This window comes from Macaca nemestrina, chromosome 17 (genome assembly GCF_043159975.1).
Source record: "Macaca nemestrina isolate mMacNem1 chromosome 17, mMacNem.hap1, whole genome shotgun sequence".
In the NCBI taxonomy this organism is placed as follows: Eukaryota; Metazoa; Chordata; class Mammalia; order Primates; family Cercopithecidae; genus Macaca; species Macaca nemestrina.
In genome coordinates, this window is record NC_092141.1 from 75,062,010 (window position 1) to 75,079,831 (window position 17,822).

The 17,822-nt window shown below is 35.3% G+C and overlaps 1 protein-coding gene across 14 annotated transcripts in view; it reads right to left on the reverse strand.

The window, feature by feature from the left end:
- The window catches only part of LOC105469025 (centrosomal protein 112), a 535,394-nt gene that overhangs the window by 387,464 nt on the left and 130,108 nt on the right, over positions 1–17,822 (reverse strand). For all 14 annotated transcript variants that reach the window (XM_024788889.2, XM_071083480.1, XM_011719542.3 and 11 more), the window contains 4 exons: positions 5,936–6,090; positions 5,193–5,322; positions 4,381–4,473; positions 3,577–3,636 (listed from right to left, as the gene is read on the reverse strand). In XM_024788889.2, the coding sequence (XP_024644657.2) occupies positions 3,577–3,636; positions 4,381–4,473; positions 5,193–5,322; positions 5,936–6,090 (438 nt within the window). The remainder of the gene's footprint in view (positions 1–3,576; positions 3,637–4,380; positions 4,474–5,192; positions 5,323–5,935; positions 6,091–17,822) is intronic.

A 17,822-nucleotide genomic window follows, 5' to 3' on the forward strand; every position in this document is an offset into this window, starting at 1 on the left:
ATCCTTAATAAAATACTAAGAAATCAAGTCCAACAGCACATCAAAAACGTAATACACCATGATCAAGTGGGTTTTATTCCAGGGAGGCAAGGATGATTCAACATATGCAAATCATTAAATGTGATTCATCACATAAATTGAATTAATGCAAAAACCATATGACCTTCTCAACAGATGCAGAAAAAGCATTTGATAAAATTGACCATATCCTAATGATAAAAACCCTCAACAAATTAGGCATAGAAGGAATACACTTCAAAATAATAAAGGATCTGTGTGGCAAACCCACAGACAACATCACGCTAAACAGGGAAAAGTTGAAAGCAATCCCAATAAGAACTGGAATAAGACAAGGATGCTCACTTTCACTATGCCTATTCAACATAGAACTAGAAGTCCTAGCCAGAGCAATCAAGCAAGAAAAAGAAATAAAAGCCATCCAAATAGAAAAAGAGGAAGTCAAATTATATCAGTTATTGATAATATGATCTTATACCTAAAAAAAACCCTAAAGATTTCTCCCCTCCAAAAAAACCTCTTAGATTTTATAGCCGAATTCTGTAAATTTTAGGATACAAAATCAATGTATAAAAACCAGTAGCATTTCTAAGTATCAAAAACAAGCTGAGAACCAAATCAAGAAGCAATCCCATTTACAAAAGTTATAAAAAAAAAAAAACTAAGAATATATTTAACCAAGGAGGTAAAAGGAGGCAAAACTACAAAACACTGAAGAAAGAAGTTGTAGATGACACAAACAAATGGAAAAACATCTCATGCTCACGGATTTGAAGAATTAATATTGTTAAAATGACCATACTGCACAAAGCAATCTAAGATTCAATGCAATCCCTACAAAAATATCAATATCATTTTTCTCAGACTTAGAAAAAACAAACCTCAAATTCATATAGCATTAAAAAAGAGCCATATTAGCCAAAGCAATCCAAAGCAAAAAGAACAACACTGGAAGCATAACATTATTTCACCTCAACTTACACTACAAGGTTATAGTAACCAAAACAGCATGGAACTGGCATAAAAATAGATCTGTGTTCTGTTAGGTAATACAGAATACAGAACCCAGAAACACCACCACATAACTACAGCCAAATGACCTTTGACAAAGTCAACAAAAACATACACTGGGGGAAGGACACCCTTTTCAATAAATGGTGGTCAGTAAATTGAATTGCCATATGCAAAAGAATGAAATTGAATCCCTATCTCTCACCATATATAAAAATCAACTCAAGATGGATCAAAGAATTAAATGTAGGACTTGAAACCTTACAAATACTAGAAGAAACCTAGGAAAACTCTTCTGGACATTGGTCTAATCAAAGAATTCATGACTAAGACCTCGAAAGCACAAGCAACAAAAACAGACAAATGGGACTTAATTTTTAAAAAAGCTTCTAGAAAGCAAAGTAAATAATCAATAGAGTGAAAAGACAACCTGCAGAATAGGAGAACATATTTGCAAACTATGCACCTAGCCCAGGGACTGATATCCAGAATTTACAAGGAACAAACAACAGCAGCAGCAACAAAATAAAAATAATAATAATTAATAACCGATTATAAAGAAGGCAAAGGACATGAGTAGACCTTTTTCAAAAAAGACATACAAAAGGCCAACAGGCCTATGAAAAAATACTTAACATCACTAAACATTAGAGAAATGCATATTAAAACCACAATGAGATACCATCTTATTCTAGTCAGAATGGCTATTATTAACAAGCCAAAAAATAACAGATGTTGGTGAGGATGCAGAGAAAAGAAACACTAACACTCTGCTGGCGGGAATGTAAATTAGTATAACCTCCAAGGAAAACAGTATAGAGACTTCTCAGAGAACTAGAAATAAAACTACAATCTGATCCAGCAATTCCACTTCTGGGTATCTACCCAAAGGAAAAGATCAGTACTCACAGGTTTCTCACAGCATTATTCACAATAGCAAACTATGGAATCAACTGTCGATAAATGGATGACTGGATAAAGAAAACGTGGCATACACACACACACACACACACACACCATTTGCATGTACATTATCTTAAATGAAACAACTCAGAAAGGGAAAGTCAAATGCCACATGTTCTTATTTGTAAGTGGAAGCTATATAATGGGTACACATGAACATAGATTGTGGAGAGTGTGGAATGACAGACACCGAAGATTTGGAAGGGTGGGAGGCTAGGAGGGGGCGAGGGATGAGAAATTACCTAATGGGTCCATTATTTGGGAAATGGTTACACTAAAAGTCCAGACTTCATGCTTATGCAATATATCCATGTAAAAAAACTGTGCTAGTACCTGTCAAATTCACACAAAAATTTTAAAAATAAATCTATAAAACTCGGCACTTTACTGCCTAAGGTATTAAGTGTGTCAATAACCCCCTAGTTATTACAGGAGGGATATCCACATACATCAGTTGAAATAGTACTATAAACAAGGAACAATTGCTAATCTTTTTCAAGTAGTAGTCAGTACTTTCATTGTTTTAGGTTCCTTTGTTAAATGTTTAAAGTTCTTGTTGCACGTATGACACAACAGAATACCAAATACATCCCACCGATTGTATATTTTTAAACTGGTAGAAAGAAAATATAATTTCAACATGTTATTATGAGAGGTTAAGATAATAATATAGTTGTCCCCCAGCATCCATGGGGAATTGGTGCCAGGGTCCCCTGAGGATACCAAAATCCACGGATGCTCAAGTCCCTTTTATAAAATGGTGTAGTATTTGCATATAACCTACACACATCCTCCTATATACTTTAAGTCATCTCATAATAACTTACATAGTACCTAATCTAATGTTTACACATCACTTCATTCACATGAATTCAACATAGTACTTAACACACGGCAAATCCAAGTTATGGTTTTTGAACATTTGTGTAATTTTTTTTCCTGAATATTTTTGATCCGTGGTTGATTGAATCCACGGATGTGAAATCCATGGATATGAAGGGCCAACTGTACTCTTCACTCATTAAATGTAACATGCAAGCAGTGTTTTAATGTTGATATAACTAAAAATTGAACTGAAGCAGTTGTTTATTATATAAACAGGAAAAATAAATAAGCAAAATTTAATTACTGGTTAGCTGAAATTAACTTAGAAACAAATTATTCTTGGCCGGGTGTGGCGGCTCATGCCTGTAATCCCAGCACTCTGGGAGGCTGAGACGGGCGGATCACTTGAGGCCAGGAATTTGAGACCAACCTGGCCAAAATGGTGAAACTCCCTCTCCACTAAAAACGCAAAAATTGGCCAGGCATGGTGGTGCACACCTGTAGTCCCAGCTCCTCAAGAGGCTGAGGCATGAGAATCCCTTGAACCCGGGAGGCAGAAGCTACACTGAGCCGAGATTGCACCACTGCTCCAGCCTGGGTGACAGAGCAAGGCTCTGTATTAAAAAAAAAAAAAAAAAAAAAGACAAAGAAACAAGTTATTCTTTAAAGGTGAGAATGTATGGTTTTATAAAAATCAGTCTGCCTTAATGCCTCATTTGCTATTTTAAATATTTTATAGCTTCCCATAAATCATATTACCTTTTTTTCATAGGTGTGTTTTAAATGACTTTTCTCCATTTGAAACTTATTTTCTTGATCCTGTGAATGATAAATGTTTATATTTACTATACTTTAAATTATACTAGAGTCAATAAAATTAGCAACCTAATGAAATCAGTCAATCTACTTAATGTCAAACTTTAGTTCAGAGTTTTGTATATTATTGAGTAAGCCCTACAGGCAGAAATTTGAGTAGCTTTATACTACAAGGCATAAAATCTTAGTCATCTGAAGATATTACTATTCTCAGAAGTACTTGTTTTACAGTATAAGAAAATCTTTCTGACCCTTAAGATTAAGAGATTACTTTAAAAATGACTAAGTCAATAAATACAGAAATGATAAATTTGAAGTTACATCATATAATAGTCCTTGGTATTTTCTGATCACTAGAGAAAAGATCTAAAAGGTGCAAAAGAGAGAGACAGAGGGAGAGAGAGAGGCGAGAAGAAAGAGGGAAAGAAAGAGAGAAATTATGAAGATTGGCAGGTAATTTAAAAGGAAATTATTCTAAAATAACAATACATTTAAATAAAATTTATTTTTAAAACTAATCTCAAAAGAGATCATTCCAATTCAAATACTGTACTTTATTCTCTACATCTCATTAGCATCAATCTCTATTAAGATAAATAAAATGTAAAATTATACAATGCGATAAAAGAATCAGAAAAGACGACCTGCATTTCTGAGTTTTATTTTTTAATTGACTCTCAAATATACATCTAAATCAAGAAAACTGTGTTTGACCATTGTTCTTCTGTGTAGGAATACAAGACTCACCCTTAGTTGTTGCTTTCTTTGAAGTTCTGATTCCTGTAACTGCTGTTTTAATTGACAGACATTCTGTTCTAATTCTTCAATCATACTAGATGCCTAGAAGGATTTTAAGAAGAATAAAAAGCAGAATATTGATTTTTGTACCATATTACACCTTCTGATTGAAAAAATGTCCTTTTTTTTTTTACCTCTGAAAGTTCAGAATTAAAATTATCTAGAAATCTGAATGAAAAATGTTTTTAAAAGATACTAGAAAAATTAATCTTTTAAAGTAAAAGTATAAATTAAATGCAGCAGGGTATTTAATATTATGAAAATGTAATGCTGATATAAAAATAAAATATTTTAAAGTAAAAACAGAAATTAAATGCTACATAATATTTAATGTTATGGAAATGTAACACTGACATAAAAATAATAGCTTTACAGAAAACTTCAAAATGTTAATTATAAAACTAAAGCAGAACCAAGATTTCAAAATAATAATAACGCATATAATTACTCTATAAAATGTATTATTCATACAACTAAGCAATGGAATTTATTTGTTTCCTCCTTTTAAAACTTTGGCACTTAAAATGATTAGCTTATAGCAGAATTCAGTTTATTAAACATTTGTGTTGTGCTATATAGTAGACATTTAGAATTTTAAACATTTTAAATACCAATAAAAATTCCTGAAGTTACTGTTAATTTAAGAATAAAGTGAAAGAGAGACTAATTTCAAATGCCAAATAATTTCTACTTGGCTATCTATGGCTCTAGGCTGAGAGAATAAATACTTCACGTGGATTATCTACCAACATAAATAATACCTTAGAAGCTGAAAGAGCATGTTCTTGTTTTAGAAGGTTTATATCAGCATCGTATTTGGTTTGTAACAGTTTCATGTTTTGCTCATAATCATTTACAAGATGGTCCTTCTCTTTATGCAGTGTGTTACGCCTAAAAACAAGAGAATAAAATAGACTTCCAATGTATTTAAAATCAATCTCTAAAATGAATGTTTTTAACCAGCTAAATCCAAATACATTTCCATTCAGTATATTAAATAAGTATCCATCATTTTGTCAACTGCTTCTAAACATTCTGCTTATGTTAAAAACAGGTTAGGTACAGTGACTCATGCCTGAAATTTCAGCACTTCAGGAGGCCAAGGCAAGAGGATCACTTCAGAAAAAGACTTTGAGACCAGCCTGGGCAACAGAGTGAGACCCTGTCTTTACAAAAATAAAAATAAAAACAGAACAATTAGGCAGGCACGGTGGTGCATGCCAGCAGTCCTGGCAACTTGGGAGGATCAGGAGAGAGAATTGCGTGAGCCCGAGTTTGAGATACAGTGAGCCATGATCACGCCACTGCACCCCAGTCTGGGTGACAGATAGAAACCCTGTCTCTAAATAAATAAACAAACAAACACACAGCAAAGAGCAGTATTTAGTTTAGGAACTTCCCATGGCTAAACACACAAGGTGTAATTAATTTTGGCAGATAACTTATACAGTTAATATCAGCACTTTATAGCTACACCTGATAGATATCTGATTTCAGACAATACCTTGCCTTTACTTCTTGTAATTCACTACACGTTATCTGGTAACATCTTTCAAGTTCCGCTTTTTCTTGAATTAATTTCTGCCTCTGTAAATTACTGTTCTCTGCTTCTCCAGTCAGCTGCTGGACACGGGCCTCCAGTTCTTTGATCATGTGGTTCTAAAAGAACATGTCATGGTTAAGAAAGTCTCTCACTCAGTTGTAATACTTTTGTATCAGTAAGAAGCTTGAGGAAAATGTATAATCTATAAGAATAAATAAAACAAATGGATCATAAACCATGGTAGTAAAAATTAAATCAACCTTGAAATTAACCAAGTCTTTAAAGAAATAATGCTTACTACCACAAAAATAAGAACATCATAGTTATACACTTTTAGCCTTTTGTTCATTTAATGAATATTTACTGAGGCTGGTAATATTCAAAAATGTAGATAGGCTGGGTGTGGTGGCTCACGCCTGTAATCCCAGCACTTTGGGAGGCCAAGGTGGGCGGATCACAAGGTCAGGAGATCGAGACCATCCTGGCTAACACGGTGAAACCCCGTCTCTACTAAAAATACAAAAAATTAGCCGGGTGTGGTGGCGAGCACCTGTAGTCCCAGCTACTCAGGAGGCTGAGGCAGGAGAATGGCGTGAACCTGGGAGGCGGAGCTTGCAGTGAGCCGAGATCGCGCCACTGCACTCCAGCTCCAGCCTGGGTGACAGAGCGAGACTCCGTCTCAAAAAAAAAAAAAAAAAAAAAAAGGAATGTAGATACATAGCAGTAAATAAGACAAAGTTCCTATCCTCAGGAAGGTTTCAGTCTCTACGCTTCTTTATACGTACACCCATTAGCTGACTACTTACCAGTGTTCTTTGCTTTTCATTTTAGTTTTTGAAATGTGTTATAATTATAAAAGTAATGTAATAGTATTTTTAAAGGAAATTCGTAACCCCAAAATTGTAGCACAAGGGTGCTCACATAAGTGATACAAATATTTTTAAGTGTATAGGAACATTTAATTAGTTGTAGTGTTAGTGCACAAGATTTTTATTCATTTTTTAACATCTTTGCCAGTTTATAAAATGCACTTCTCCACTCTTCCACAGTATTAAGATTATCACGCAACTAAATCATTCCTCTATTATTTAATATTTATTTAGAATTTCCCCCTATCTAGAACTGCAATTTAAAACGTGGATAAAGGTATTTATCATCTTTTAGATACTTTATCTAAAATTAGGGTAAGCAAGCATTAGATGAAGGGACAATTAATTTTCAGTTTTAAAATTAAACTTCTAATAAGTTTTCAGTAATAGCGACAGGTTAGTATGATGTTGCACTCAATTATTGTGTTACACTTGTTCTAAGACAACCATTTTAAAGATGCAGTTTCAGCATTAAATAATATTACAACCCTGACATCCTTTCTTCATTTCATCCTTTCTTCATTACAAAACCAAATAGGTATACAAGTTAAATTTTGGTGTAACAGCTTCCAATCTAGGGAAATGACTTATCTAACTTAAAAGCGTGGTTTATAGATTATTCTTTAAACGCATACAATTCCAAACTGACAAACATCAGAAGTTCCGATTTCTTCTTCATGCATCTTTTTCACTTTGTCTCTTCATTATCCCTCTGCTTTAGATAAAGAACACATACTTTGCTTTCCAGTTTTAGATGGCGGAATAAAGATGATTTGTATTCCTTCTTCTCTTAGAAACCAAAAACAGACAAGATGAACTAGAAATAGAAATGCAAATTCCATCCTAATAAACCCTGTAAGAGGATATTACAGGGTTTGTAATAAGTTGTAAGTTGGCTATAAAAGAGTAGCTTGCAGCGGATCATACTTTCAATAGTAACAATAGTAACAACTGAAAAACCCAGACAGACTTTTCTTTTTTTGAGACAGGGTCTCATTCTGTCACCCAGACTGGTATACAATAGTGTGATCTTGGCTCACTACTGCCTCAACCTCCCAGGCTCAGGTGACCTCAGCCTCCTGAGCAGCTGGGACTACAGGTACATGCCACCACACCTGTCTAATTTTTGTATCTTTTTTGGTAGTGATGGGGTCTTGCTATGTTGGCCAGGCTGGTCTCAAACCCTGGCTTCACGCGATTTTGGTCTCCCAAAGTGCTAGGATTACAGGCATGTGCCACCATGGCCAGTGAAAGATTTAATTAGTACGAAAGCACTTGAGAACTTCTAAGGCAGCTTGGAAACCTCATAGAGATGAGGCATCATCCTGTGAGGTGCTTTTACACTAGAAGTATTTTCCAATGGTAGAAGATGAGGATGGGGCAAGGAAACAAGGGCAGATGGTGGCCGAGGCAGTCAGGACTTGAGGAACTAAGGTCTCTCAGAAAAGCAATGCACAGAGAAGTGGGCACCACACCAGCAGTTTACTCCTCAAGAGAATTTGTCAAATTCTTTTTCTTTGTCTTTTTCTTTTTGGAGACAGAGTCATGCTCTGTCCAGGCTGGATCTTGGCTCACTGCAACCTCCACCTCCCAGGTTCAAGTGATTCTCCTGCCTCAGCCACCTGAGGAGTTGGAATTACAGGTGCACACCACCACACTTGGCTAATTTTCGTATTTTTAGTAGAGGTAGGGTTTCACCATGTTGGCCAGGCTGGTTTTGAACTACTGACCTCAAATGATCTGCCCACCTTGGCCTCCCAAAGTGCTGGCACTACAGGCATGAGCCACTGCGCCTGGCCGAATTTGTCAAATTCTTAGCATTTACAGGGCAGGAAGCCAAGAAACCAAGTGGAAAAAAAAAAAAAAAACTCAGAAAAGCACACTAGAGTTTTCTGCAGTATCACTGTACTTAGAAGTAAAATAGATTGTCCAAGGAGAAGAGCTCCTAGTATTATTAATATCACAGGCTTTCAGTTGAGACCTGTGTTGAGGACTACCACTGGGAGCAAAAGTTAGTCAAAAGCATACCAAAGATTACAAAGACTGCAACTCAGCCTTGAGTCAATTCAGTCCCTGAATGGATCCAGTGATCTGTCTCTACACCAGCTGCCTCTCAGAAGAGACAGAAGAGCCTCTCTGGAAGAAGATAACAGCATCCAGAGCCTTTAATATTTCTGTGCATAATGTTTGGCAAATAATCACAAAATAACAGGCATACCAAGAAATAAAATCAGAGGAAAAACCAGAAAATAGAAATAGACATGCAGGTGCCCCATATATTGAAATTGTAAAACATATAAGGCATGTGTTCTCCTGACTCAAAATATATGAGACATCCCACAAAATTGAGTGAAGAACAAATATAATTACAGGAATAGTCCAGAGGAAGAAGTCTCATGGCTGGAAATCCTAGAAAATGTCATCAGAAAACACTTATACAAACTAAGTGGCATGCAAATAACACAACTGGTTCAATAATAACAGATGTATACGTTCTAACTGTAGCTTCTTTCAACATAATCTGGCACGAAAAAGAAGCAAGAAAGATTATGCTGAATGAAAAAACTACGCAAACCATTTTTGCACAAAGCAATCTATGGATGAGATTAAGGGAAAGAAATGACATTATGAGCAAGTAAAAATTATACGAGCAAACAACCAACATAGAAAAAAACAAAATGGAGATCCAGCATTTACCTAGTTGGTGTACCTAAAGAACAGAAATGGTAGAAAAAGAAAACGTACTAAATGATATACTACAAGAAAACTACACATGAAAATAATATACAAATAGAAAGGGTAAACTGTAAAAGTCACACAGAATGAAGAATGCCAAGACATAGGTAAAATTATTAAACTTCAAGGAAATTATCCTTTTAAAGCATTAATCAGACATGTCACTCTTTTGCAAAACCCTCCAATGGCTTCTCTTATCACTCAGAATAAGAAGTGACTATCATGGCCTCTGATTTCATCTCCTACCTCCCTCCCTCTCATTTACTATACTCCAGCCATACGGGCCTCCATGCTGTTTCTCAAAGTCATCAAGCTAGCCTCAAAGCCTTTTCATTTACTGTTCTTTCTGCCTAAAGCATCTTCCTCCACGGGCCTGCATAGCTCACTTTCTCACTTCTTTCAGTTCTCCACCTAAATGTCATCTTGTGAAGGAATCTTTCCATAGCCACTTTACCTAAATAACCAGATCTCTACTGCCTATATTTCTCCGACCTCTTACCCTTTCTTCTGCTTTTTCTTTCTTTGTTATTTGTTTTCCACAATAAAGTATAAGCTCAAGACAGCCAAGACATTGCTTTATTTGCACTAGATCTGCTGTTTCTTTCTAGCACACTGCTTAGCTTGTAGTAGGTATCCAATAAACATTTGCCAATTATCAAAACAGCTGACCTTGAACAACACAGGTTTGAACTGTGTGGTTCCACTTATACACAGATTATTTTTTCAACTAAATGGTGATCAAAAATACAATATTCACAGGATGTGAAACCCACTTACATGAAGGGTCCGCTTTTCCTGTATCCAGACTCCACAATGCCGATTGCAAGACTTGAATATGTGCCAATTTTGGTATACACAGGGGTCCTGGAACCAATCACCTGCATATACCAAGGCACTATTGTATTCTTAAAAAATAAAAACAGGATAATTGCTAAAATGCCAAAATGTCCCTTCCATATTCAAAACTGGAGTGGTTTCTGGCCATATTACAGAAAATATTAGCATTTTATATGGTTATAACTGGGTTACAATGAGGAAATAACAAAAATCTATCCAATATAGAATATGTCAAAATGTTTTTCGCTTATTTTATAAAAAATAGAGATAAAATACAAGAAATTCAACATAAAGGTAAAGATATTCCCTTCTATATTTAAAATAATTTCTGGAAATCTATTTCTTTTTTCTTTATATGAATCCAAAATAAATGTGAACAACATAAAATTTTAGAAAATATCAAATTGCTAAAGAAATAAACCAAGGCAAAGGGGGATGAATTACACAAATAAATAAATCCACAGACTTTGCCTAAAGAAAAAAGGTTTCTGTCAGCCAGAAAAACCAGACAGCCCTCTTTCTACAATATGAATAATTAAATACAGTGGAGATGAGAGAAAAAATGCTCAGATAAAAGCATAAAACTATTTTTACGAGAGAAAGAAAAAAAGAGATGAAAGAGAAAGATATCCAACAAATCAGATAAGAAAATGATAGACATTGAAGCAATATTGTGACCTCAGCTATCTGTACATCCCTGAACAAAGTAACAGTGATTAAGTGAACTTGAAATTTTTTTTTTTTTTTTTTTTAGTAGAGATGGGGTTTCGCCACATTGGCTAGGCTGATCTTGAACTCCTTACCTCAAGTGATCTGCCCACCTAGGCCTCCCAAAGTGCTAGGATTATAAGCATGTGCCACCATGCCCAGCCTTAACTAGAAATTTTAATTAAGGAATTATTAAAATGATGAAAAAAATTACCAGATCTGAAAGGAAGAGATTTGTGACTAAAATAGGTAACCCGTGGACTGTACCTATTCACAAGGAGCAGAACTATGAGAGGACGTGATTCGTGTTTATTGCCCTATTAAATGCTGTGGTTTGCACTACTGGCCAGACTTTTTGAGGATATGCATGTATTGTAAGTACTGACAAGTGAGTACCTCTGTGACTATGCTACTTGCCCATCCTTATTTGTCTCCACCTGTTGACAAACCTGCAGCTTCCAACAGAAAACAACAACTGTTGGTGAAGATGTGGAGAAGCTGGTACCTTTGTGCACTGTCAGTGAGATTGAAAAATGGTATAACCATTATGGAAAACAGTATGGAGGTTCCTCAAATATTTAAAACTAGAACTATTAAATGATCTGGCAATCACACTTCTGCTTATTTATCCAAAAGAACTGAAGTCAGTCAAAGAAATATTTGTACTCCCGTGCAAAATTATTCACTATAGCCAAGATGTATAAACCGCATAGCATTAGGCCGGGCGCGGTGGCTCACGCCTGTAATCCCAGCACTTTGGGAGGCCGAGGCGGGCGGATCACAAGGTCAGGAGATCGAGACCACGGTGAAACCCCGTCTCTACCAAAAATACAAAAAAAAAAAATTAGCCGGGCGCGGTTGTGGGCGCCTGTAGTCCCAGCTACTCGGGAGGCTGAGGCAGGAGAATGGCGTGAACCCGGGAGGCGGAGCTTGCAGTGAGCCGAGATCGCTGCCACTGCACTCCAGCCTGGGGGACAGAGCGAGACTCCGTCTCAAAAAAAAAAAAAAAAAAACCGCATAGCATTAACCAGAGAAAATGGTGAATAGGAGATAGGATTAACATGTAGCTCTCTCTTAGACAGAACAGCATCTAGAGACTCACATTGTGAACTTTTTCTCCAAGAACCAACACAGAAACATACCAGGAAAACCAAAAGAATTCACAGACCCTTTGAATAAAACAGCTTGCCACTGCAAACAACACAAGACAGCCGAAAAACTGTGAGCTCCTGAAGTGTGACGAGGGAAAGTCAGCCTCCAAACACACATCCACACTGGGCAGCCTGAACAATGTAAATGTCCATGAATTAATGCATAGCTAAAGAAAATGTGGTATATACATGCAATGGAATATTATTCAGCCATTAAAATGGGAAAGCCTGTTTTATGTTACAACTTGGATGAACCTTGAGGACATTACGCTGCATTAAATAAGGTAGTCACAAAGGGACAAATACTGCATGATTCCAATTACAGGAAATATCTGAAATAGTCAAACCCATATAAAAAAGTAGAATGGTGATTGCCAGGGGCTAGACGGAATGGAAAATGGGAAGTTGCTACTCAAAGGGTACAGAGCTTTTGTCACTCAAGATTAAAAAAGTTCTAGAGATATGCCATACAATATCATGCCTACAGTTACTAATACTGCATTGTAACCTTAAAAATGTGTTAAGCGGGTAGATCTCACGCTGTGTGTTTTTTACCACCATAAAAGGAGAAAACAATGGCTAAAACTTAACACCACATTAAATGTGCATACATGTAAAATTCTTGCCCAATTGAATAACCAAGGCTTCATGGACCACCAACATATTTTGATGATGAAGAATATAATGACAGCAACCACCACTGAACCCTCACTATAGGTCATGCACTGTGCTAAGTGTTTTACCAGCTTTAGGCCATTTTCTCTTCCCTGCAAAAACTATGAGGTAGTTATCATTAACATCATTTTAAATATGAAAAAAATAGGACTTAGCAAAATTGATTAATGTGGCCACGCTTGCCCTACTGGTAAACTGGTAAGCAGCAGCAAATAATTTGATCCAAGATCTCCTTGAATCAAAACCTATTCCACTGCATTACATCTTCTCTAGGACTTTGATATTCTGCTCATAGAATTAACATAAAATAAGTTTGCAAAAATGCCTTGGGTTTACACATATCATTTCAAAACATAAGGTACACAAAGAAAAGCTAAAGTGCAACACTGCAATACTTGAGGTCTCTTTCTTAACATCCCACATTATTACCGCTATTATTACCAGTCCCAAGATATTTTTTAATTGTATAATTGGAAGGCTGTAGTGTTTTCTACCTTGAACAATTTATTATAATAAAGGGCTGACTAGTGAAATTCTATTTATTTCTAAGCCCCTTTATTAAAATGCTCATTCCAGGAGAAATGAGACTCAAAAATGGGATATTATAATCTATTTGCTAAAGGAACAGACCAGTAGAAATAATCTGTTACCATAAAATGTTTCCTAAATATGTGTTGAAATAAAGGTGCCTCATTATCCAATGATTTCTTAAATGTATACTTTAGTTAGTTTAGATTAATAAAGTCAAGAGTTATCAGGTTTAAAATATAATGACTTTTAAGAAATAAATTTTAAAATATACAACCAGAATGCTCTGAAAATAAAATTTCAATATCCATCCACTCTCCATCTCTCCTTCTTCCCGTGACCACCTCTCTCTCTCCTCTCCCTGTCCTCTCTCCTCTCTCTCTCCTCTGGCTCTCCCATGCTGGCCATGCTAATGTCACTGGGGCATTATGTGATTATCTTCTGGCTTTTGCATTTCAAAGTACATTGAATAATTCTAACTATAATGCTAAGTAATGATTAAATCATCTTTCTCTCCAGTATTTATGCCATCTTTTCCCCATTTCAACAAATTAAACTGCCCATTCTGAATTTTTTTCATGACTTCCACAGGATGATTTTTCTAATACTACAAGATTATGTTTGTCTTTTCGTAACAAGTCTTACTCTAGTACTATAAAAGTATGAAAAGTATATTCCCAATTACTTCATCAGTAATAGAAATGAAAAGAACAGGCCCCAGAACCAGTCCCTTCAGCACACTACTCACCATATTCCACCAGGCTCATACTACTTTTTAAAATGAATTTTACAACATACCTGAGGCCAAACTTTACCAGTTTGTCAAAAGACTACTTCTCCTGAGAATTCTTCAGAAAATAACTCAAAGAATGCTATGTATAATATAGATTTTAAGTATATACATACATATGATTATCATATATCTGAGGCCCACCAGATAAACAAAACCAATCTAGTTGGTACTGTCTGTGAAGGCTGACATAAGATTAGGAAGTCCTGGGGCTGGCTGTACCAGATACAACAGGAAGTCGAAGGTTGCAGTGAGCCGAGATCGCGCCACTGTACTCCAGCCTGGCGACAGAGCGAGACTCTGTCTCAAAAAAAAAAGAAAAAGAAAAAAGAAGATTCTGATACAATTTATTCAAACACTGAACACCTGCCAAGACATAACTGTTGTTAGAAGCTGGCATGTTTTCTCACATGCAGATAAGTATTATATGAAATGAAAAAGTGGCCTCGGCATTAAGATCTATATTTGTCAAACAAATACTTTTGTATATACTGATGCCAAGTTTCTGACTGAAGAAGCAAACTATGTGATGTCACTTATTCATTTTATTTTTGATTTTTAAAGCATTTTCTGAACACTAATGTTTTGTACACAATTCTACACACAAAGTACCTAAATTTTGAACCTATAACGTCAAGGGAAAGCCTAAAGGCATATATAAAGTATCTTAAAAACAACAACATTTGCCAAATTAATTTTTTAAACAGAATAAAAGAGCTGAGAGGATGCAAAATAGTGGAGCTCTTAAAATGGAGTAAAAAATTATTCAAGAAAAAGAATGCTGACATAGAACTATGTTTTGCCACTGTAACAGACAGTGCAGAAGCAGAATTCAGTGGTATATGACAACAGAATCCAGGAAGAAATAAGTTACTGTACAGAAAATGATGAACAGATTACCTTGTATGAACAGGATATCTTCCCACATTGGGAACTCAAAGGTAGCACTTGGAAAACTAGGTTGGACTTCGTGAATTGATGTAACTTATAAGCATTAATAATAATAGGCATGATATTAGGAACTCAGGTTCTTAATCATGGGAAAATGAGAAAAAAATGCATTTGCTGGCTATGGAGTAAGAGGAGACAGGGAGAGTAACCGGCAGGTTACTGGAAGAGTCAGGAATGAGGCAACAATGGCCAGGACTCAATTGGTATCTGTGGAAACAGAAGGGAAGAGAGCAGATCCAAGAAAATTTTCAGAGAAGTAAAATGGATGATTCTGTAACATACTAAACAAAGGAGATGAAAAGTGGGGAAAAACATAAATCTTCCAGATTCAAAATTTAATGTGCCAACAGAATGATGATGATGCCAACTGACAAGGGGAAATTTAGGAAAGGGTATTATTTTGGTATTAATTATCATAGATATGATTTTCTATAAGTCTTAGAAAATGTAAAATATTCCATGGTGTTTTCATTGTACAACATCTATTGATATAAGAAATCAGTACTGGAGATATAAATGTTGGAGTTTTACACACAAACTTAATTTGAAACCTTGTAGGAGTTAAAAATTAAAAAGTGTTAGTATTAGGCAACTACTTAGTATCCACAGTTCTCCTATGGCAAACTCGTATGGCAAAAAGAGCAACTAATTTTATCTTATTTCACAAACTTCTTATGAAAATATGTCCTATTTTCATAAGAAGAATAATTTATCCACGAAAATAGGACTATTTTCATAAGAAGTTTGTGTGCCACTGCACTCCAGCCTGGCCAACAGAGCAAGACTGCGTAAGTCTTAAAGATAGAGTTTATGATTTATGACAAAAGGTGGTTAAGTCTTAAAGATATATACATTTATGATTTATGAAGTTATAAATCATAAATCTTAAAAATAAATTCTGATAACATTTTTACAAACTGTAAACTCACAAGCCACTAGAAGATGTGAACATTGCCAGCCTCTCTAAAGGCTTATTAGTTACCCTCCACCCGGAGTTAACCACTCTTTTGACCTCCATCAGTACAAATAAATTTTGTCTTTTTTCAAACTTTGTATAAATGGAATCACAGAGTATGTAACTCTTTTGGGTCAGGTTTCTTCATGCATATTATATGCCTATGGGATTCATCCATGTTGTGGAATGTAAGAGTAGTTTAATTTTTTTCAATACTATATATAGCCATGCTAAAATAATTTATCCATTCTATTGATGAGTTGTCTTCAGTTTTTGACTATTAAAAATAATGTGGCTATGAAAACTCTCATACATGTTTTATGATGCATACATGCACAGATTTCTCTTGGTTATACATGTTGCAGTGAAATTGCTGTCGTAAGATATGCCTATGTCAAGCCTCAGTAGTTACTACCAAAGAGCTTTCCAGTTTTACAAAAATTTGAACTCCTTACAGCAGCATATGAGACTTCCAACTATTCTGTATCTTTGTCAAAACTCCGTACTGTGATCTTGTTTGTTTTTGTTAATAAACCCTTTTTATAGGTATGTAGAGATACTGAATTGATTTACATTTCCCTGACTATTAATGATTTGAGCACCTTTTTAAGTGTTTATTAATCACCTGAATATCTTCTTTTGTGTGCTGCCTATTCAAATACATTGCTCTTTTTTATTGAACTGTTCTCCTTGTTGATTTTTTTCTATATTTAAAATGCAAGACCTTTATTGAATAAAGCAATTGCAGATATCTTCTTCCATTCGGAATTGCCTTTTCCCTTTCTTTTTTTCTTTTTCTTTTTTTTTTTTTTTTTTTTTTTTTGAGACATAGTCTTGCTGTGCTCTGTTGCCCAGGCTAGAGTACAGTGGTGCAATCTCAGCTCACTGCAGCCTCCACCTACTGGTTCAAGAGATTCTCGTGCCTCAGCCTCCCGAGTAGCTGGGAGCATGCGCCAACCACACTTGGCGAATTGTTGTCTTTTTAATAGATGCAGGGTTTTGCCATGTTGGCCAGGCTGGTCTCAAACTCCTGGTCTCCAACTCCTGGTCTCAAGTGATCTGCCTCCCTTGGCCTTCCAAAGTGCTGGGATTACAGGCATAGGCAACCATGTCAGCCTCTTTTCCCTTTCTTAATGATACCTTTGGTGACCAAAAGGTATTACTTTTAATATATTCTAATTTATTAGTATCTTTCTTTAAGGTAAACATTTAATTTCCCTTTTAAGAAATTTTTGACTAGTCCAGGCCAAGAAGATATTCTAAGATTTCCTCTGTAAGTTTTACCATTTTATCTGCACATTTAATTCTAGGACGTTCCTAAAATGGGTTTATTAAATGATGTGAAGGTTCAAGATGCATTTTTTTCTACATGAATATTCAATTGACCAATTTATTGAAAGAACCACTTTTTACAGTAAATGGATTGCTAAAAAAAAAAAAAAAGTAAATAATTGTCATTTTCATTAAAACTATAATCCTATATTACTAGTCCCCAAAATTTAAAAGAACAAGGATAAAATGATTTTAGAATTATTATATAATGAATATACATTGAGAAACAAAAAATATAGCCATCACCAAAATAAGTATTGTAGGAAATTACAACTTTTGTCAAACAAGGAAAAACAGTATGTTTGACCTAAGTAGC